At 37.8% G+C, this 23,192-nt stretch overlaps 2 protein-coding genes and 1 pseudogene across 2 annotated transcripts; all 3 read right to left on the bottom strand.

Annotated features, from left to right (window-relative positions):
- Positions 1–13,041: 13,041 nt before the first annotated feature.
- LOC131798676 (neuropeptide SIFamide receptor-like) lies at positions 13,042–13,985 on the bottom strand (annotated as a pseudogene).
- A 1,386-nt stretch (positions 13,986–15,371) lies between these two features.
- Positions 15,372–16,355, bottom strand: LOC136283642 (RYamide receptor-like). The gene has a single exon (XM_066172827.1). It carries the CDS (start codon positions 16,353–16,355, stop codon positions 15,372–15,374), a length of 984 nt encoding a protein of 327 aa, XP_066028924.1.
- Positions 16,356–19,506: 3,151 nt separating this feature from the next.
- LOC131791745 (RYamide receptor-like) lies at positions 19,507–20,819 on the bottom strand. Its single transcript, XM_066172826.1, has 2 exons — positions 20,393–20,819; positions 19,507–19,997 (listed from the first exon to the last, which is right to left on the bottom strand). Exons 1-2 carry the CDS (start codon positions 20,817–20,819, stop codon positions 19,507–19,509), a joined length of 918 nt encoding a protein of 305 aa, XP_066028923.1.
- Between the last annotated feature and the right edge of the window lie 2,373 nt (positions 20,820–23,192).

Genomic DNA, 23,192 nt, shown 5'->3' with positions numbered 1-23,192 from the left:
TCTTTCCCTCAGTAACTGGATTTAAGCAGCTCGGTACCTGTGTTCCATTCATCTTTGCGGTTACGTTTGCCGACATTCAGCCAACAGCTCTGAACGCTATCTTTTTTTGTAATTAAACGCAGTGATGATTTGCATAGATATTATTATTGTTCTTAATTGCATATGTTAGCTTCTCTAGAAACTTAAGCCTATCGACAGATGTACCCTGAACCTTCATTTTGATTAGCAAAAGTATCTACAACTGTCGTTGCCGAGATGAAAGAGTTGGGAATGATCTCATTTGGATAATTGTACTTTAAATAGAAATATCATTGGCCTCAGGAACAGTTGTTGAAAGTTCCATTTTCTTCTGTTTCCGCACCTTGACGTGTATGTAAAACGCTTTCAATAATAAATTTGTGCTTCAGTCAATTGATGATAATTGTTGTGGTTGTTTCTTGATCGTTTGTTTGCATACTATTTTCGTAACAGACGATTGACGGATGTCAGTTTCCCATCCAGGATAAGTCGCGAAAAACTAATATCAGCTAACAGCGAGGAATATGTCAAGTTATGCGTATCTTTTTTCTTTTGAGCACGAAAACGGCCTGATAATTGAGGGACGGAAAACGGGGAAAGAGGTTAAAATGAAAGCTGTCTGCCTCCTTCCCCTGCGAGGCGTGATCTGAATTAAAAAGCCAATAAATGTTTAGCATATGACTGGAAAGCAAAAACTGAAATAGCGTTATTTATTGAATTACGTTTGACAGCTGGCTCCATGTGATGGCGGCTTATAATAAGTGAAGGAAAATGTTGCAAGATGTAGTACACAGTATTTTAAAGGATTATACAGAAATCAAGAGATTCTTTTGTGAAAAACCTAGTAAACTGAAAAATTTAACTTTACTGTTTTCTATTGCCATAAACGACCGCATAAACGCACTTATCTTAAGTGCTCTGGTGAGGTCAGTTATTCAAGTTGTAAATATTACTGAGTGAAAAATGTCATGAATTCCCCGAGGTAAAAGCAAATTATAAAGTGGCCAGTGATATGAGGAAGGAATTGATGAAGTTTAAAAAGTGCAAAATTTCTTGCAGTTCTCGATCAATTTTTTTTTCCTAATTCAGTCAAACCCTAATGTCCTATGTACTTCTTTGATATCTATTTTTATTTCTGACGCCAAAGAATAAACAGATGTTATGCTCTCTATTGCTCTCATCCCTTCGTTTAAAAACCATTTCAGGCACACTCATTCAAAAAACATGTTAACTTGCTTTTATTGTAAAAAAGAGGATTTAATTATATGTTTTCTGGTATATATAACAAGGCGCGGTCGGCCGAGTTAAGTTTTCGCGAACACAATGGTTGTGAAGGAGATGTAGTTAAGTGATGTGTTTTGTCTTTATTAACTCGAAGCTACATGCGATCAATTCGATCTAATTTTTATCTGATCCTTTTACTTCTTAGGAAAAATTCATCGACAGTAGTCTACAAAGAAATGTTTGCAAATCATGTACTTAGAATTATATATATCAAACGATCATTAAGCCATAACTATTCTAAATAATGGTTTAAGCCGTCATGCAAATTTCCATAAAAATTCTTTGAGCTGCCAGTTAGGTATATACATGAAGTCGTGCGGTCTGAAGTGACTTCTTTCTGAGGATTTTGAAGATGTTGGTTTATTTCAACTTCCTTGGCCGGTCGTTTTGAATGAGCAAGTGCCAGAATATCAGTAGACAAGATATCTGGTTGTTTTTTTTTTGTTTTTGCTTTTTTTTTGCGGGGTCGATTGAGTTGTTTCCCTACCTTAAACTTTGCCTCAAAGTGATTATTCAAAAGTAGAATTAATGAGCCCCTTTATATTATATATCAGCAGTAAGGCTGATATATTGTGTATCTGCATCAGAAACATCGTAAGCTGATGAGCTAATAAACTACAAAAAAGCATCTGGGTCAACCAAAGAGAAATCAGCTAAAGAGATTCTAAAGGCCTCGACGATAATTTCCATGGAAAGCGAAACAGATTAGTAATGGTAATAGGACCGAGTGGAGTCTAATTCGGTCTGTAATCATACGAGTGATTAAAATTAAAATCGAACAACTGCGAAACAGGAGTCCGATTTGTTGATCACGAGTATGATTACAAACAGAATTGGAAAACAAGAAGTGAAAACAACAATTTCAGAGAAATATGTTTAAATATATAAGAGGAAAAACAAGTCATTTCTAAGGAAGGTAGTTCAACGCAAGGCGTGATCTGAATCTAAAGGCAAACATGAATAAAACACGTGATAGAATGGCGAGTGCTGAAATAGAATATTTTAGTGATGTTGAATGACAGTTGACAGCTTGTCTCAGAATTATCATGTATGAGAAAGGAAGTTGTTCTAAAATAGAGGAGTTAAGCGTGAAGTTAACGGCAAATAGTATTGCAAAAGGCGACCATGCAACGTTTTCGCGTCTGCTTTCAGCTTTTTGTATTTTGAAACGAAAAAAATTCACACCAGCCATGAACAAGATCAGTATTATTTTTTAATTCTACTCAAGATGTTTTGGAGGATTACAGCACATATGATATCTTAGTTGCTGGGGATGCTTAGAATGTAATATATATGTTAATGATCAGACGTTTTTCCTTACATCGAGTGTAGCAAACATATTTTTAAATAGAGTGAAAGAACCCGCGAGAGGAGTGCTACCTGAGGAAGACACTCAGGATCTCTGAGCAACAAAAATGTTGACAGAAGTAAACGCAACCACAAATGGAACACGAGAAACGAGCTGCTTTGATTCAACAGCAGCCAAAGCCGGTACAACCACAGTTCTGTGTGTGCTCTTCGTAGCTTCGCTGGTTGGAAACATATTGATCGCACTGGTAGTATACAAGACGAAAACCCTAAGAAAACCCATCACCTTTTTTATTCTAAACATGGCCATGTCCGATCTTCTATTTCCGATTTTCCTGTTTCCACGTATTGTGACCGGGTTGTACGTCGATTTCTGGCTGATCGACGGGCCTTTCGGCGAAGCGATGTGCAAAATATTTTCTTACTCTATCGAGGTTTCCGTTCTTGTGTCTGGTGGCTGTTGATCGTTTTGGAGCTGTGGTATTTCCTTTCCGTTCTCCCTTTATCAGTTCTAAGTTGTGTTGTTTCTTTATTCTCGCCACTTGGATCATCTCCGTCGCTATCAAGTCCCCAGAACTGTTTGCCTGGAAACTTATTGAGAATGGAAATGGGTTCGCTTGTAAGTTGCGATGGAAGGACGCGTTTGAAGATTCATTTCCCTATGAAAGCTTCATTTTAGCATTGAGTATTGTATGTTGGTATATTCCTTTGGTTTTGATCGCCATACTCTACGTCACCATTGTGTACAAAACTAAATCCCAGCGGACCCCAGGCGAGCAATCAGTGAACGTAAGAGAACAACGTTTGAAGAGAGACGGAAATGTTTTTAAGATGTCTGTTGCTGTCGTGTTGGTGTTCACATTGTGCTGGATGCCTACCACCATCCGGATGTTGCTAAGCCTCTATTCATCAGACAAAATTATGATATCATCTTGTAGTTTCCGATACTTCGAACATATCACCGTTTTTCTGGCTCAATCAAACTGTGCTATAAACCCTTGGATCTGTTTCATTTTCAGTGGAAATTATCGTCAGGGGCTTAAAAATATCCTCAGCTGTTTGTACAGGACTAATCGAGTTGAACTCCCTAAAGTTGAATTGAGGAACTATAGATGTAGCACTAACTTGTAAAAAACAAAAACTGAGAATCTAGAAAAAGAAAATAAAAATTCGAATGAAAGTAAAAGAAGAAGCAGGAGGAAAATGGAAAGAAATATAATAGAGTTTGATAAACTGGAGCTTGTAAAAACATTACAATAGTTTGGAGTGTAAATTAGAAATTCATTTTTAAGCCATAGATGGTTATAGATGTGAATTAAGTGAATGATCTACTTCTCTGTAATATCCCATCTGATCTGGCTTTATTTTTACGAACTCAGAAATATGCTCATACTCAGACGGCCCCGAAGAGGACGGAGCAAAACAAAAGGTCTAATGAGTAGAACAAATAGCTCAGTACGTGCGTTTTAAATTTCCTACAATTTTTTAGCTGTCCTCTGCAAAACATCAACGTGAAATGACCAAAAATTTGCGTTCACTGAGAACGGAAACCCCGACGGCAAATTTGGAACTCGATACCGCTCTCATACGTTATGCTGAAGTTGAGATGCGGCGCCGTTAGTGACGATAAACACATCTACCCATTTGTAGACTTCGCAAAACCCCAACTAAAAATATAAATTCATTTGTTAAACTACATGTTCTTGCCGCCAGGATTGTTTAAGGTTAAAACGTATTACGTTTTGAAATACAGCATGTAATCGAAGTTTCCCGATTCCAGTTCACATATTAAGATCGTTAGTGGTACGAATTGATGGTTTCAGTAATTTTTGTGTGGGATTTCCCACACTTTGTTAAGGCCCGCGAAATTTATTTCTTTATTTCTTTATTTATTTGTCCACGAGAGAGAAGTGCTTGTCACGTGGTTTCTATTTGCGTTCAGTGAGCCGTGAAGACTGGATTCCAGTCGGCGTTTTTTCATAGTGTATTGTACGGCGGCCATTTCTCTTCTCAGTCGTTGGGTTTTGGAGAACTTATTCGGAATTTCATATTTGTTTCTTGGGGATTTTCGTTTCCAAGGTAAGGATAAGTCATTTCATATTTTCACGGGTTCTTTGCGTGCTTTAACTTTTCAATTTTGTTGTGGGAGCTTCACGATTAAGCTCTCACGAAAGGCGATTACGTTTGTACACCTGGTTTGTGTTCTTTCTTTCATAATCTGAGGCGTTTGTTTCGTTATTTCTTCAGGTGTCTATAACAGAAGATTTTTTCACGTAAGCCAACATGCTGAAACGCGGCTTGTGTTCAGTGCAGGTTGCACAGGAGCTTTTACATTTTCACGAGCCAACATTTATCGGCTTTGACCTTCGGTGCGGGTTGTGCCAGATTGAAAGGAGTCATTGTACTCTTGCAAGCCAACATTTGTCGGCTTGAATGTATTTGTGCGGGTTGCGCTTCAAAGAGTCTCAGGGAGTCTCAAAGTGTCTCACGAGTGTCTCAAAATGTCTCACGAGTGTCTCAAAGTGTCACAAACTGAAAGAAACTATTGTTTGCCTTGAACTGTCAAGAGTGTTATCTATTTTAATAAACTGAGTTTCTAGTTAGTTGGATTGTTGTTGTTGCTCGCTCAAGCACACAAGTAAATATGGGGATCTCCATTGACCAATTCCGTTCAAGGATTGGATCTCATGAAGATTTACATCCTGATTTAAGTGAAAACTATGACCTCTCTGATGATCTCAACATTCCATCAACATCGCTGAATAATGAACCACTGATATTGAATGAATTACCTGATTTCGATTTTCATCAAATGGTCCAGACACCTGATAAAGAGCAAAAAGAATTTTTTATCACATTTTACATCAGATTAAAACCTCAGAAACCCCTTTCTACTGCTTCCTCAGTGGAGGGGCTGGTGTTGGCAAATCGCATTTAACAAAAGATTTGTATCAGGCAGTGCTTAAGTATTATAACACTAGAGCTGGTGATGATTTTCATCAGATCAAAGTTATACTATTAGCTCCAACTGGTAAAGCTTAAGGGTAACACTCTTCATAGCACTCTGGCCATTCCTGCCAATCAATCACTGAGAAATTACAAACAGCTTGATTCAAGTAGACTAAACACTTTAAGAAGTCAATTGATTTTTGTTGATGAAATCTCAATGGTAGGAAATGGTAATGGTAATTTGCAATACAGCTAAACAATAGGCTTAAAGATATAAAAGGCTGTAGAGAGGATTTTGGAGGTGTGAGCATAATTGCTATTGGTGACTTATTCCAATTAGAATCTGTTATAGATGCTTATATTTTCAAAGACCTCAAAAATGTAGATTTATGCTGTTCTTTCTCCCAGTTTATGGCATAAACACTTTAAAATGTTTGAACTTAAAGAAATCATGGGTCAAAGAGACAGCAAATTGTTTGTAGAATTACTTAATAGGTTGCGTAAAGGTAAACACACAGTAGCTGACATTGCAAAACTTAAAGAGAGCTATACAAGAAGACATCAACAACCCAATAGATGCACCTCACTTATTTATACAGAATGCTAAAGTAGATGAATTTAATCAAAGGACCCATAATGCAGCCACAGGAAACAAATTCACAATAAATGCTCAAGATAGTGTTATTGGAGCTATCTCTCCAGAGCTAAGAAACAAAATACTACGACAAATACCCAATGATCCAAGAAAAACAAAACAGTTAGCCTCAACCCTTTGTCTTGCTGAGGGTGAAAGAACACACCTTGTCATGAATGTACGAACCGAAGATGGCATGACAAATGGTGCTGGAAATGTTGTTAAACTAGTTCAGTTACATCAACAAACCAAACCATCTGGTATTGTATGGGTACAATTTGACCAGATGTAGGTCAGAAAACAAGGAATGAAAAAAGACATTTGTATGTACAAGGAATTGAACACACATGGACCCCAGTAAACCCTGTGACTACACAGTTTGCGGTAGGTAGAAACAGAACAGCACAAGTTGTTAGAAAACAATTTCCACTGCGTCCCGCAGCAGCAAAAACAATTCACAGGTTACAAGGTGATACTGACAGTAGAATTGTTGTGGATTTTAGTACCAGAAATACTATTCCACACATACATTATGTAGGACTCAGTAGAGTGACTGCTATAGAAGGCCTATATATTTCTGATTTGTGTGAAAGCAAGATTGCTGTTAATCCAGATGGAGAGATTAAGAACAACTGCAAAACTTAAGCTTTGCATCTCCCTCTCCATGACATAACATTTTCCCTTCTTAAACTGTGTTATCTTAATGTAAGGTCTCTTCACAAACACATAGAAGATATACATAAAGACTTAATTTATCTAAGTGCTGATATCAATATTTTCACAGAAACAAGATTTAATTCTCAAGATAATAATGACACGTATGACATTGCTGGTTATGTTCTCTTCCGTAATGATAACCTTAATTCCAGCAATGGATCAAGGTCTTATTGTGGTACAGCTGTGTACAGTAAAATCCCATACTTACCTGGATACCCCTATTGTCACAATATACATGGTGTTGAAATAACAGTAATTAAGTTAGCAAGTCTTTGGGATTGGATAATCATAGGGATACATCACTCCCCAAACGTGCCTGTAAGACAACTTTATGAAGCAATAACTGAGGTATTAAATAACATTTCACCAGACAACAATATCATTATTGGAGACTTTAATATAAATTGGCTTGTTGAAACAGACAGAAGACCTTTGTATAATTTACTAGTGAGGGATAACCATTACAAACAGTTCATATCAACTTATACAACTGACAACAACACAGTAATTGATCATATATATACAAATATATCTAACATTGATATACAAGCAGATGTTTTAGAAACATATTTCAAAGATCATAAAGCTGTTTGGGCCTCATTTCACGGTGTCCTCTAACAAATTACTTTATCATGATGTACATTGTTTTTAAGTTAAGAGAGCAACAAAAGAAAGCAGTAAATAGTTATGAAAAGAGTTGTTTCCCTTTTTTCAGAGGAATTTGTAATGAGAAACTCGCAAAACTATTAATAAGGAAATGCTGCTTATTCATTTGGTACCAGAACAGGCCTTTTAAAATTAAGTTTGAAGTCATCTTTCTAAGAGTTGTCCAGTTTAACAACCATTTACAAAAGACAAAAATAAACTACATAACACACAGTCTTGAAATTTCAAGGCAGCTCCTTCAGCATCTTGGCTAATTTCTAACTGCAACCTTTATTGACAACCCTGCATTAAACAATTATTCCACAGTTAAATCTGCAAACCCTCCTGAAATACTCCAGGATACCAAAAAAAACAACAACAAGCAAACAAACATATTAGTGAAGTGAGAAAACAACCACATGCGTGACTTTCACGTAATCTAAAATTCGTGATTGCTGCATTCCCACGTGCGTAAAGTGCTTGTAACTTATGGGAAACACACGCATGTTACACCAGAAAAACCCGCGTGTAGCAGAAGAGGCCGATTACTCGCAATTTCTCGTAGTTTTGAATTTCCCTTTTGTTTTTCAGAACACCCATATACCTGTACTTTTTTACACCGATGCGACAGAAATTAATTGGAAAAGCATTCCTTGAAATAGGAAGTCGTCCTGTATTTTCAGCGAAAAAGATCGTCAAGTGATCAAAGCAACACCGGCCAGATTATAGTCACGTGCTCGGCAACGACTTCTTGAAAGCGATCATCTTTCATTCTTACCATCAAAACAGTCACGTTTGCATAGAAGAATAACAAAACGAAACGATTACAACGGAAAGACCCAAATTGGCGTAGAAAGAAATAATGCTGCAAATTACCATTTTTTTTATGTCATGGGTACATGTTTCCGTGGGAATTTCTGTGTCAACAGCTTGCTGTCACTCACAAAGTCTTCGTGATTCTCGCTGGTCCTCGTTATGTTTAGCGCATGGACGATTCGAAGACCCTTCAAATTTGGTTTTTAAGTTGATCATAGCACTAATCTGAAACATTTGAAGTCCATTTCAATATAGTAAATGTCGAAACAGGCGTGTAAAGACAATAAATATCGCAACGATCAGTGCAATCATAATAGCGCCAGGACTTTGGACTTACTTCTTCGGAAGGATAGATCTCGAGTTCGAAGCCGACTAATTCCGACTAATTACGACTAATTACGAAGAGTCCACGCTAATTTGCATATCGCAGAGCGCCCATAAGAACTCGTTTCTACGCTATCGTGTATCCACGAGTTAAACAGTAGTAGCAGAATTTTTTTCAATGACTGTTACGAAAATATTTACTGTTCCAAGTATTTCCAGTATTGCCGTATAAACAAATAAATAGCCTAAGCCACCAAGAGGTAATTTATTTGTTGAAGACGATTACCAAACATTCAAAAACACCCCAAAAAGCTTCCAGGGAGGGAGGGAAAGGCATATTGCTTGATAAAAGTATAAGTTAATAACCCAGATCCCTCCTGTGAATCTGTATTTGTTCAAATAATTCCCGCGCAAAAATTACTATTCAGGCTGTTGATTCCAGGCCTAATATCACCCCTGTGGTACAGTTGACTCACGGTGAGCGACAGGTTTGCTTCCGCTCAAAAACCCCTTGCAAACACTTTGTCAATGAAATCCCACACAAGTACGCATTGCGGACCTATTTTTATTTTTCTCAGTGGTCATTTGGTTTTAAGACGTTTGTGAACTGAGCACGTCAACGGAAAAAGACCCCCCATGGATGTTTGCATTGAAAACGCCGCCTAATTACTATGTCTTTTGAAAGACCTGCCGATGAAATATGTCAAAGCCACGGTATTTACACATAATTTTTATGCACAGGGCTCAACCCTAGTTAGCAATTTGAATCCGATAAGCTTGTGCCTGATGGTACTTTGTTCACGAACTTCCTTTCAGCTGAGCGGATGATTTAAGTTTAGCGCCAACTGAAATGACTAGTGCTGGAAAAGATCAATCTTAGAAATTGAAGTTCCATGTTCTTCTTGATTCATGTTGTGACTGTTTTGAAATAATTTGATAATAAAAAACCTTTCATTCGCCCTATTTAACTACAAAAACAATAGCTACAAAACAGCCTTACGGTAAATTATCTCTGTCATAGTAACTTAATTAAGCGGTCTTTATCTTCAAACACCTTTACATATTTCGAGACTACTTTTCGTGTAAACATTCCTTTTTGGGAATTTCCAACTGTCAGCTCAATTAATAAGTCACTTTCTATTTAACGAATTTCGAAATTCTTTTAACGGTGAATGCTTTTTAATCAAAGTATTCCGGCCATTTGTATCGTAAAGCCGCTCTGTAAAAATTTTGCATTTTCTTTCTTTCGATTTAAAAAGCATAATAGCAAATGGAGATAAATAGTTGACTTAAACGACTGCATAAGCTCATCAACCATATGTGCCTCGGTGAGTCCATCTAGTCAAAATGTAAACATCGCCGAGCGGCAAATTTCAGTCTCCGCGGTAAAACCAAAGTACAGGTGATACGACTATCAAAGAGTAAAAAAAAGAATAAATATCGGTTTCGATGAACCGTATCCCTGAGGTTGTTTTAGGCAAGCGATAATTTCCCTTCTTTTAACCAATCTTTGGCTCTGAACCCAACTTTTAAAATAAGAACTGCATGAACAGACAAAGCAGCGTAATTTTGCTTGAATTAGTTAGTTTATATTGAAGTCCATTCAGACAGGAATACGCTTCTTGCTTTATGTCTTGTACATCTTTTCGGGGAGTTAATTTCACTAACTTGTTAATTTATTTTCGTCACCAAAACTCCCATGAAGTTTCTTGAGGTTAACATTTGATTTTTTGACATGCCGCTGAATGCAAATGAGCGATCAGTTTCAAGCGGGACCAATGAACCTTTTTATCATCATAGTTTTTTAAAAACATCAAACTGACAATCGACAAAGTTCACCTTTGTTAAGGCCTATTTACACGGTACGACTTTGTCGCATGCGACAAGCTTACGACAGGCCCACGACATGACTTAGGACAATTTACACGCGCACGACATTTTCACCTACGACATGCCAAAATCGCGTGCAATTCCACCCGTTTCGACCGCGGTCATTGTTTCAATAATTTGCAAGAGAAGGAAAAGAACCTCTTCCTCGCTCCGCAGTGATATCACATTCTCTGTTTCCTCATCTGAGAATGTATTTTTCGCTTTGGAAGCAGTCTTCGACTTTCCGGAGGCGACTTCCTCCGCCATTTTGACGCAAGAAAATTTTACCTTCCTCCCCTACTCAGTAGAAATTTGTCACAAAATACGTCATTTTCTATCAATTTCGGCTACGATTGTCGCAGTGTTTTAAAACATGTTTTAAAACATGTTTTAAAATCCTACGACATTTTTCGTGACTTGCACGACAGTCGTAAGCGAGTGGTAGGTTTGATTTACACGATACAATTCGTGTCGTAGGCCTGTCGTAAGCTTGTCGCATGCGACAAAGTCGTACCGTGTAAATAGGCCTTTATTCAACTAAGAACTTTTAGTAAAAATATATTTTTTTACTGTAAACTTGACTTTCCTTAAGTTCTGATTAAAACGGTCAGTACGAAATTTATCCTTGATTGCGACTGATGAGCATTTTATAGTGCGAGGCTTAGCTATGGCGGCGCAACCTGATTAGCCCTTAGCGCTATGGAGAAGCAAATGAAGGGATTTTTAGGACCCTGGCGGTAATGTCCAATGGAAATAAAACAAATGCAGAGGTTTACAGCAAAGTATGAGTACATCAAAAATTGGACAATCTCCGTGAAATATTAAAATCCACAAGACCATATCACTGTTTTATCTGATGAATAGATAATGTTTCTTTTTCCACCAGAAGCATTTGGGAAATTCTCATACAATTACACGAGAGCGAATTTCTGACACAGATGACTTTATTTCACAGATCTGACATTTTCTTGATTCTGACGGCCAAAGTGTAAAGGAAAAAGACATTTTTAAAATTCGTCCCCCATTATGCTCCATGAAAACTGGGTGTCATCTGAAGCCTGTAGTAAGAAGTGATTAAGTTCCGTCTGTCTTTATTTGAACATGTTCATATCTTTTCGTCTGTCTTTATTTAATTTGAATATGTTTATATTATATATGAAATCTTAATCAGAATTATAGGGGGGTAAAGTGTAAAAGAATCCGTGATCTCTTTCATCTCATTAACTAGTCATGATTTCTCGACAATCTTGTACTAAATAAGTGAGTCATGGAACATTGGCAGCCCTTTCTCTTCTTTCAATTAAGAAATATAAAACGAAACTACGTTCAAGGAAACCTCTGCGTGCCATCTTTTATGCGCCTGCCTCCTCGCCTGTCTTTGCTGACTGTAAGCCTCCGACAGGCGAGATTCATGAAGAAATTAAGGGGGAGGGAAGACAAGGAAACTTTATTTACTAAATGTTACTAATCGAAATAAAGAAAAGAGATCTGACAGACGTCAACAAGCGGACTCTTTTTGAAGAGGTAATTTAGTGTTAACAACTGGGTTGAAAACGTAAATTAGCCACCGTAAAGGGTAAAAAAGGGCTAACGCTCGAAACGTCAGCTTTTTTACCCTTTACGGTGGCTAATTTACGTTTTCAACCCAGTTGTTAACACTAAATTACCTGCTATACTCTCCCACCGACGCAGCACCACAGTTTCTTTAGAAACTTACCCCTTTATCTTTTCGAACAGAATTGTTTAATCAGTAGCAAGAGAATATTAAATGTTTATATTCTGTTGTCAGTAGCTTTCCTCTTTCAGATATTTTTCCACCCACAATATACAATTGAGAGAATCAACTATTTGATAATTGCGTCATGATGTCGCCAGCATATCGCGTCCTATTTCTGAATCTCCATGTAAGTGTTTGCTAATGTTTTACCAGTATGAGCACCTGTTTGAACAAACGAGGCCAAATGGAAAACTTTCTTACATTGTATTCTTACCAAAAGCAAGCAATATATGATGCACAGTATATGTTTCCTCACAAAACAAAGTTGGTGATTGAGCATTCGGAACTTAGAAAATTTGGATTAATACATCTGGTTTGATCGTATCTTCTATGAAGTGATTGATAAAGTGATAAGTTTCTCCCTGTGTTCTGTATAAAATTTTTTAATATAATTCAAATGAAGATGATATTCTATATCCGACAGGAATTAAAACCCTTTCTAATGCACATGACTGTAAGATTTTATCAGATACTACTTGATTAATATGTGTTATTCATAGTTGTTTCTAATGCAACGTTGACAGGATTCCTTAATGCATATCAACGGTACACCCCTAGGAAAAAAATGTTTTTATGGCAACAGATTCGTTTCTAAACCCTTAGTGTGGATGTTCTTTACTTCTTATAATGATGTATTTAATTTAGTTTCAGTTCAGTTTACAAACAATTCTTATTATATTCCAAAGCGGCTGCTATGATGTTACATTGCATCTTTATTAGCCCTGGAAACTCAAAAGCGGTCGAGGAGATTCTTAAGACCTTGACGATAATTTCCACTGAAAATAAAACAGATGCAGGGGTTCACAGCGCTGCTTGTTCGACTCAGTAGCAGAGCAACTTGCTCGAATAACTGTTTGATTCCACAAGACATTGTAGTATTGATTTTATCTGCAAACAAACGTACTAATGTAAAAATACTGAATGGAATCCAGCTTACAGCGAACCCTAACACAATAGCAATGGAAAACTTCAGCGCTGAATTTGAGCGTTCATCGAGTGTTCGCCTGGTCCTCTCTGGGACTTTCAAAAAAATCGCAAGACATATAATAAACATCAGAACGAAGGGAATATAAAAAAATTTAATAAAAAGTGCCATAAAGTATTTTGTCACCGACGAGGAATCGTCTAAAACACGCATCCATTGCTGCACACACTTGTACTCATGATGATATTCGACCAGCTTGAACGCGAGCAGATACGGGATGAATGTAGCCATGGTGATGACCCACGGAAACGGAGAGGGAATACTACAGTCCCAAATCGATCCACTGCGATCAACAACAAGCTCCGAACTGACACTAGAGTTGAGACATCTGTAGCAAAGGAACTCAGTTTACTCATCGCTTGGCCAAGGGGACCGCTGACCAGCCAGTGGCAAGCTGTGTTTATCTTTACAGAAATTTTAGGAAAGTGGAAAATCGGAAACAACAGATCGGAGATTGCCATGTTTACAATCAAAATGTTGATTGGTGTTCTCGGAGTTTTCGTCCTATAGACAATTATTCTAATGAAGGTATTCGCAGCCAGCGACACAATAAACAGCAGACAGTAGGCTAACGTTTCACCAATTCTTTTTGCTGTGAGGTTGAAGCAGCTCGACATGGACTGTGTTCCATTCATCATTTCGGTCACGTTTGGCCACATTTTTTCGATGCCAAGAGATCAGGTTTATCTTCCGCCAACAGCCCTGCGGTGGGTACTTAAACTCTGCTGGATGAAAACACAACGTATCCATCTTGTATAGATCAATCAAACTTTCACATGTTTAACTAATGAACATACCTAGGAAAATTTTAGAAAATTGACAGTCTTCACCTGAGACCTCTAAAGTATAATTGGAATCAGCCGTTGTCCGAAATTAGGTAATTGATATGCTTTTTCAAATATTGTCGGCAAAAGGGACAATTTCTCAAGTTTACGAGTTTTTAAAATCATTATCAATATTGTTCCAATGGCTCCAGAAATAGCCCAGTCGCAGATGTTTACTGATATAGAATAACGGTTGACAGCTGGTAGCGAAAAGATCTACAATGTTCTTTTCAATTCAGAATTTATTTTCAATTATGTTGCCATTGAAAGTTTAATCCAGCCTGAGCTTACTCGTTAGTCTTGTTGCTCAGTAGACCGGTTGGAGTTTTAAAGAAAACTTTCACGAAGTTGTAATAAAAGGGAAGGAAACATCCGGGACAAAGCCGATTTCCTATATGCGAGAAAAATGGTATGGTTTCATAAGTCACCAGGAGAACTTGTAATAATTTAACAAATTTACATGACAGAATTTTTCCTTTAATCTTGTTTCTGTATTCGAGCAAAGATGATATCTCCGTTGCTTTAACCGACTTAAGCGACCGCATACGCTCATTAACCTTCTGTGCTTCGGCGAGGCCATCTATTCAAAATGTAAACATCGCTGAGCAACAAAGTTCAGTCCCCGCGGTAAAACCAAAGTACCGGGTGATATGACTTTCAAAGAAGAACAAAAGGACGAAAGAGTAAAAAAGAATAAATATCGGTTTCGATGAACCGTATCGCTGAAGTTGTTTTAGGCAAACGTTAATTTCCCTCAGTTTTTTTAACCAATCTTTGGCTCTGAACCCAAACTTTTAATATAAGAACTGAACAGACAAAGCAGCGAAATTTTGCTTTAATTAGTTACTTTATATTGAAATCCATTCAGACAGAAATACGCTTCTTGCTTTAAGTCTTGTGCATCTTTTCGTGGAGTTAATTTCACTAACTTGTTAATTTATTTATAACACCAAACTTCCCTGTTGAAAGTACTCAGTTTACTGACTCTCCGAAGAAGAACAACTGAACTTGAATTAAGCGGTCAACTTGCATTGTGACCGCTGAATACAAGTTCGACTATAGTACCGTTAGTTTCTAAAGGTGCTACAATGTTGACATATTTTTCAACTGGCTGTGTGAAAATCAAACTCCATGCAAAGAAAAGTAACTTCTCCTCCGTGGACATCAAGACATCACCTAGATTTTATAGTGCGGAGCTTAAGCTACGGCGGTGCAACTTGATTATGGCGCCCTGGGCGCCGTAGAGAAACAACTGAGGAGATTTTTAAGACCCTGGCGGTAATGTTCAATGCATATAAAACAAATGCAGGGGTTTATCGCACAGTATGAGTACATAAAAAATCGGACAATCTCCGTAAAATAATGAAATCCACAAGACCATATCACTGTTTTGTCTGATGAATAGAAGTACACAAACCACCAGATACTGAGTGGCAGCCAGCCCATTGTAAATGCTGACACGATAGCAATAGAGGTCTTCCCAACGATTTTCGCTCTCTTTAAACGTTGTTCTCTCCTGCTGACTGATTGTTTGCCCGCAGTTTTCTGAGATTTGATTGTTAAAGCGATGGTAAGGTAAAGTATGGTGATCAATATTAATGGGACATAAAAGACGACGGCGATCATCGCCACAGTATAGTGTTTGAAGTACGGAGACCACAGCGGCGTACATTCCAGCCCGTCTGGATACTCTAAAACCTCAAAGAAGAACAGAATCGGGCACTTAACAACCATGGCAATGATCCAAGTGGCGAGAATGAAGAAGCGGCACTTGTTTAAACTGATCAGTGGGGAACGGAGGGGAAAAACTACAGTTCCAAATCGATCGACTGCGATAAGAACCAGACTCTGAGATGAAACAACAGTGGAGACTTCTATTGAGAAGGAGGCAAGCTTACACAATGCTTGCCCGAGAGGACCGCTGACCAACCAGGAGTCGCTGATGAATAATGAAGCTATATCACGAGGAAACATGGAAATGGGAAACACCAGATCTGACATGGCCATGTTTGCAATAAAATAGTTGACTGGCTTTTTCAGGGATTTCGTCTTGTAGACAATTAATCCAATAAAGATGTTTCCAACCAATGAAACTAGAGATATCGGAAAAAAGGCAGCGATGTAAGCGATCCTTAGTACTTCGTAATCAAAGCAGGAAGACACGCTCTGTGTTTCATTTACCACTGCGGTCTCATTCACCGACATTCTTGGAGCTGAAATACTAGTTCTTCTTCAGAACAGTCCTCAGGAAGCTACCTATATCCTCAGTAAAGAAAACAAAGCTGACTCACAGTTTTTACCGAGCTACTCTTTCAAAATAGCTGCATCCACTCTGTAAAACCAATCAACGATTGGTCGTTTGGGGGAAACAATCTTATTGAGGTTCGGATCCAAAAGTTATTCTCGACATATAAATATCTGGAAGAAAGATGTTTTCGTCTTGTCACGAGCGTGCCACAAAGAAAAAAGTCTTAGTCCCCATGCGGCATCCGATTATCGGTTTCTTCTTCGGCCAACAGTTCTCTGTCTGACTCTGAATCCTACCTATGCTTTATGAAAGAAAACACAGGTGATTGTTTACATATATACTGATAATATTAATGAATTCATAAATTTCGTCAGAGTCCTTAGTCGTATGCCAAGAGCTCTTAATTGAAAGGCTGCCTAAACCCTATTTAAATAAAGCAGAGACGACTGTCTTCGTATACATTAAAATTTGATTAACTAAGTATCTTCAGATATCATTTTACTTTCAGTTAATTTCGACTTATAGTCTGTACTCAAAAAAAGATTTTGAATTCTATAATTTTTTCTAACCTTTTGGTATGATTGGTAAATGGTGAAAACAACAATTTTAGAGAAATGTATTTACATATTGAAGAGGTTTAAGCCGTCATGCAAATTTCCTTAAAAATTCTTTGAGCTGCCATGCAGGCTATAGACATGAAGTCATGCTGTCTGAAGTGAATTTTTTCTGGGGAGTTTGAAGATGTTGGTTTATTTCAACTTCCTTGGCCGGTCATTTTGAATGAGCAAGTGCCAGAATACCAGTAGACAAGATATCTGTGCGGATGGTTTAAGTTTAGCGCTAAGTAAATTAAACTACGATTAGTGCTGGAAAAGATCAATCTTAGAAATTGAAGTTCCGTGTTCTTCTTGACTAATGAGGTCACTGTTTTGAAATGACTTTCAAGATAATTTACATAAACCTATCATTCGCCCTATTTAACTACAAAAACAATAGCTACAAAACAACCTTATGGTAAACTATCTCTGTCATAATAACTTAATTAATCTGTCTTTATCTTCAAATACCTTTGAATATTGCGAGACCACTTTTCATGTAAACATTCCTTCTCGGGGATTTCCAGCTGTCTGCTTTATTAATAAGTCACTATCTATTTAAAGAATTTCGAAATTCTTTTAACGTTGACGTATTAATCGACGTATTACGTCCATTTTTAACAATCAAATCTCAGAAAACTGCGGGCGAACAATCAGTCAGCAGGAGAGGACAACGTTTAAAGAGTAAAGCCGCTCTATGAAAAATTTTGTATTTATAGAATAGCGAATGGAAAATTAAAAAAATGAAATAAGCTGTCAGGGCTCAAACTACAAAAAACATCTGAGTCAACCACAAAGAAATCAGCTAAAGAGAGTCTTAAGGCCTTGACTACAATTTCCATGGAAAGCGAAACAGATTAGTAATGGTAATAGGACTATGTGGAGTCCAATTCGGTCTGTAATCATACGAGTGATGAACTAAATCGAACGACTGCGAAGTGGAGTCCAATTTGTTAATCACGAATATGATTACAGACAGAATTGGAAGACAAGAAGTGAAAACAACAATTTTAGACAAATTTATTTACATATAAAAGAGGAAAAACAAGTCATTTCTAAGGAAGGTAGTTCAACCAAAGGCGTGATCTGAATCTAAAGGCAAACAGGAATAAAGGACGTGATGGAATGGCGAGTACCGGAATAGAATAATTTAGTGATGTTGAATGACAGTTGACAGCTTATCTCAGAATCATCATGTATGAGAAAGGAAGTTGTTCTAAAACAGAGAAGTTTAAGCGTGACGTTAACGGCAAATAGTATTGCAAAAGGCGAATATGCAACGTTTTTCGGTCTGCTTTCAGCTTTTTGCACTTTTAAACGACAAAAATTCGCACAAGCCGTGAACAAGATTAGCCTTCTCTTCTAATTTTACTCAAGACATTTTGGAGGATTACAGCAAATATGATATCTCCGTTGCTTTAATATAATCGACGGCATACACTCATCAACCTTCTGTGCTTCGGCGAGGGTAGCTATTCAAAATGTAAACATCGTCGAGCGACAAATTTCAGTCCCCGCGGTGAAACAAAGAAGAACAAAAGGACGAGAGAGTGAAAACGAATAAATATCGGTTTCGATAAACCATATCCCTGAACTTGTTTCAGGCAAACGATAATTTCCCCTTTTTTAACCAATCTTTAGCTCTGAACTCAAACTTTTAGTAAAAGAACTGAACAAAATAAACAGCGTAATTTTGCTTGAATTAGTTACTTTATATTGAAATCCATTCAGACAAAAATACGTTCCTTGCATTTAGTAATGTACATCTTTTCGGGGAGTTAATTTCACTAACTTGCTTATTTATTTACGTCACCAAACTTCCCTGTTGAAAGCACTGCGTTTACTGACTCTCAGAAGAAGTACAACTGAACCTGTATTAAGCGGAACCATATTAAGTGGTTATCCTGTATTAAGGGGTAATGTCAAAGTCCACAATTTGCTTTCCCTTAATCGCTGTAATTTTCACCTCTATTTAACGGTCACGTCTATTTAGCTGCCATGGTCACCCAACGGCCTGTTTGTACTGTCCTCCACCTGTATTCAACGTCACTTAAAAAGGAACCACTAAAATAAAACTAAGAATAATCTTTCAAGTAAATTTTGATCCGTGTTTATCTCCCGAAATCAAAGTGGTATTTTTGAGCGAGATTCTGTACATTAGTTGGTCAGTTCTGACATGAAGTGGCGTTGTTTATAGTGTTTTTATGATACCCCTTTTCTGTGATGCCTGTATTAAGCGGTCAACCTGTACATAGCGGTCATCCCGCCTTTCCCCGTGAGTGACCGCTGAATACAGGTTCGAATATAGTACAGTTAGTTTCTAAAGATGCCATGATGTTGATATACTTTTCAACTGGCTGTGTGAAAATCAAACCCCATGCAAAGAAAAGTAACTTCTCGCCAGACATCAAGACCTTACCAGGTTGACCTTCCCTAAGTTCTAATTAAAACGGTCAGTACGAAATTTATGCTTAATTGCGACTGAATAGCATTTTATAGTGCGGGACTTAAGCTAGGGCGGTGCAACTTGATTAGCCCCGGGCGCCATAGAGAAGCAACTGAAGAGATTTCTAAGACCCTGGCGGTAATGTTCAATGAATATAAAACAGAAACAAGGGTTTACAGCACAGTATGAGTACATCAAAAATCGGACAATCTCCGTGAAATATTGAAATCCACAAGACCATATCACTGTTTTGTCTGATAAATAGAAGTACACCAACCACCAGATACTAAGTGGCAGCCAGCCCATTGAAAATGCTGACACGATAGCAATGGAGATCTTCAGGATGATTTTCTTTCTCTTTAAACGTTGTCCTCTCCTGCTGACTGATTGTTCACCCGCAGTTTTCTGAGATTTGATTGTTAAAGCGATGGTAAGATAAAGTATGGTGATCAAAACTAATGGCACATAAAAGACAACGGCGATCATCGCCACAGTATAGTGTTTGAAGTAGGGAGACCACAGTGGCATACATACCAACCCGTCTGGATACTCCAAAACTTTAAAGAAGAACAAAACCGGGCACCTGACGACCATGGCAATGATCCAAGTGGCGAGAATGAAGAAGCGGCACTGGTTCATGAGGGGACGCAAGCGGCCTCAACTGTAAGTAATTTTTAGAAATGCTAGGATATTATACAAGCATTCCTAACATTCCGAGCTGCGCCAGAGTGTCAAAATCTGTGCGTATGTCACAGAAATGTCACTGGGCCTAAAGTACGCCAGATAAGGGCGAAGAAAAAGTTTGGATATGTTTCTCTTTATAATCTACAATGTAACGCAAAGAAACCGGCCGAGGAATAAAGAAACTATTGATTGCGTGTGAAACAAAAGCATTAGCTGATGACATTTTGATATCAGGCATTAATTCATTTATCCTCTCATATTTATTTGCCCTCATCTGGCGAACTGATCAGTGCGGAACGGAGAGGAAAAACTACAGCTCCAAATCGGTCGACTGCGATAAGAACCAGACTCTGAGATGAAACAACAGTGGAGACTTCTATTGAGAAGGAGACAAGCTTACACAATGCTTGCCCGAGAGGACCGCTGACCAACCAGGAGCTGCTGATGAATAATAAAGCTACATCACGAGGAAGCATGGAAATCGGATACACCAGATCTGACATGGCCATGTTTACAATAAAAAAGTTGACTGGCTTTTTCAAGGATTTCGTCTTGTAGACAATTATTTCAATAAAGATGTTTCCAACCAATGAAACTAGAAATACTGGGGAAAATGCAGCACTGTAAGCGATCCATAGTACTTCGTAATCAAAGCAGGACAACACGGTCTGTGTTCCATTTATCACTAGTCTCATTTACCGACATTCTTGGAACTGAGATACCAGTTCTTCTTCAGAGCAGTTTTCAGGAGGCTATCTGTATTCTCAATAAAGAAAACAAAGCTGATTACTAACAAATAACTTGTAAAAAAGGTAAGTATAAACGTGAGAGTTATTGTTACCACCTTCATAAAAATACTTAGTAGTAAGACGATCCGTGGTGAAATCAGTTTTAGAGAATTATAAATTGATAAACAAAAGAAAGAAAAGAATCCTTGTGTCCAAAGACATGCACTTATAACAGTTGCTTAGCACGGTTTCTAAAAGGAGTGAACCGAAAACATTTCACTCAGTCTCTGAAAAGTATCATGAGTTATTCATTGCCCAAAACCGTGTATAAAGTAGTAGAAAAAGAGCTTCCCATACCTTATCTTTGTAGCGTGACTGAATCTCTTGTGAGTTTTGGCGTAGGTTCGTTCAAAAGGTAAATCAACTAAGTACAACAATGAACGACCGCACGTTTGGAGGAAACTGATGATATTTTTCTTGAGACGCAGATCCAGGAGTTATGCCCGACAAAATAACAGACGGCGTGAATCGGATACCTTCAAAAATCGAGAGTCTCAAAACCTTTTATCCGATCTCGAAACTGAATCTCGTTAATATTTGTGATGACTTTCAAAGTCTCGTTCACTCTGCTTTTTCTTTCGGTATCGAAGCCTTGTAAAAGTCGGAGGTCTCTGTAAAAAGGCAAACAGAGGAGCTTGGAGTTGTGAGCGACAAAAATCTGTGTATTTAATATTGCTTTCGCTGGAAATTTCATAGCCAAGAAAATTTGTTATTTCGTAGAAATAAACACTAACGCAGTCTCCCACCTCTTCCTGTCATTGGTTTCCTCGCGATAATCTGAACAAAGTGACGGTAATAGTTTGGTATTGTATAACTAAAATTGCTGATTTCAGGACCCATATTTTCCATCCGCCACCCATTAAAAATTTTCTTCCATACAGTATTTTTTTTTTCTATTCGCAAGAAAGTTTTCGCAGAAAGCCATTACTGTTTTTGGATCTGTCTGACAGTCAGTGTGTCTTATATGTCAACTAGAGGCTGTGTACTTTATGTGGCCTTTCTGATACTGAAAATTACACAAAATTCGTGATGTATTCATAAATAAGCACAATATAATTGACAGTTTTTTTAATGAAATCTTCCGGCCTTTCGGTGTAGGGAAAAGCTTAAAGTCGCATTATGAAAAGCTGTGTGTGTCCATTCTTGGACTCAAAAAGTGTAATTGTAAATAGAATGTGCACAGACAAAATGGGCTGTCTGCCTTTCTTTTTTTTTATTTGTTTCACCAAATATTGGAAGTGAAGAGACATCGAGCATTGGAACTTAGCTATCGGATTTCAAATCAGATACAAATTAGGAATCCAATTTGTAAAGGTTAAAATATATTTCAAACAGTAAAGTATCCGGTCGACTTCTTTCAACTCCAATGAACAAACTTTATTTTATTAGCTTCGCCAACTTAATATAAAATATACATGAACAAAACAAAAAATGTAAATGGTACAATACAGACAGGGACTCAGCAACAGCTTACGCCAATTACTGCAGGCCCGGAACACATAAAATTGAAATAAAAAATTGCAATAAAGATTAATGAGTAGTTAGTAGCAACAATCAGCGTTTCTTGTCAGTTTACGGGCTTTGTTGCAACTCGTGCAGGTAGACTTAAATGAGCGAGGATCTTCAGGGTCAATGATTTACAGAGTGATTGATTATAATAACTGATTAGGTGTGCCTTGAATGAACCGAAAGAGATAGTTACAGAAAGACCAATGTCATCAGCTAGAGCGTTCCATATTCTCACTTTGCGGATGAAAAAAGACCTCTGATGTGCAGCTTTTTTACATTTTTTGGGAACAAATAGAGTTACATTTGTGTTGCTACTGGATCCAGTCGCTCTTGAGAGGGTGCGCCTGGTCGGGAATAACAGTAGGGTTAACCTTAACTAGCTCAGTCACAGATTTAAATAAAAAAACTATATCTAGATACTCATGCCTGAAGGACACGGAAAGAAGGGTCAGTTTAATAGGATTCCTCGCAGAGGAAAGGCAAGTTGAGGATATATTTTGTAGCCCGGCTTTGAATCCGTTCTATCTTTCGACAGGGACGCCCTGAAAGAGACTTCAAACTCAGGTGCCGCCATAGAACTAAAGGGAAGAAACAAGCCGACCTTTGAGCTATGAGTCGATAACTTGCTAATTGTGAGGAACCGATTAAATATTTTTACCCTGACCTATCTCGACTTGCCACTTCCCCGTCTAAATTTTATTACACGATTGGTCACTATAATAAAAAGCTCTCTGTGATCACTCATGTGTTACAAATCAAAATACGTCACGA

The sequence above is a fragment of the Pocillopora verrucosa genome, chromosome 10 (assembly GCF_036669915.1).
Source record: "Pocillopora verrucosa isolate sample1 chromosome 10, ASM3666991v2, whole genome shotgun sequence".
In the NCBI taxonomy this organism is placed as follows: domain Eukaryota; kingdom Metazoa; phylum Cnidaria; class Anthozoa; order Scleractinia; family Pocilloporidae; genus Pocillopora; species Pocillopora verrucosa.
Note: the sequence above shows the minus strand (reverse complement) of the source record. Positions and strands in the feature narration are given on the sequence as shown.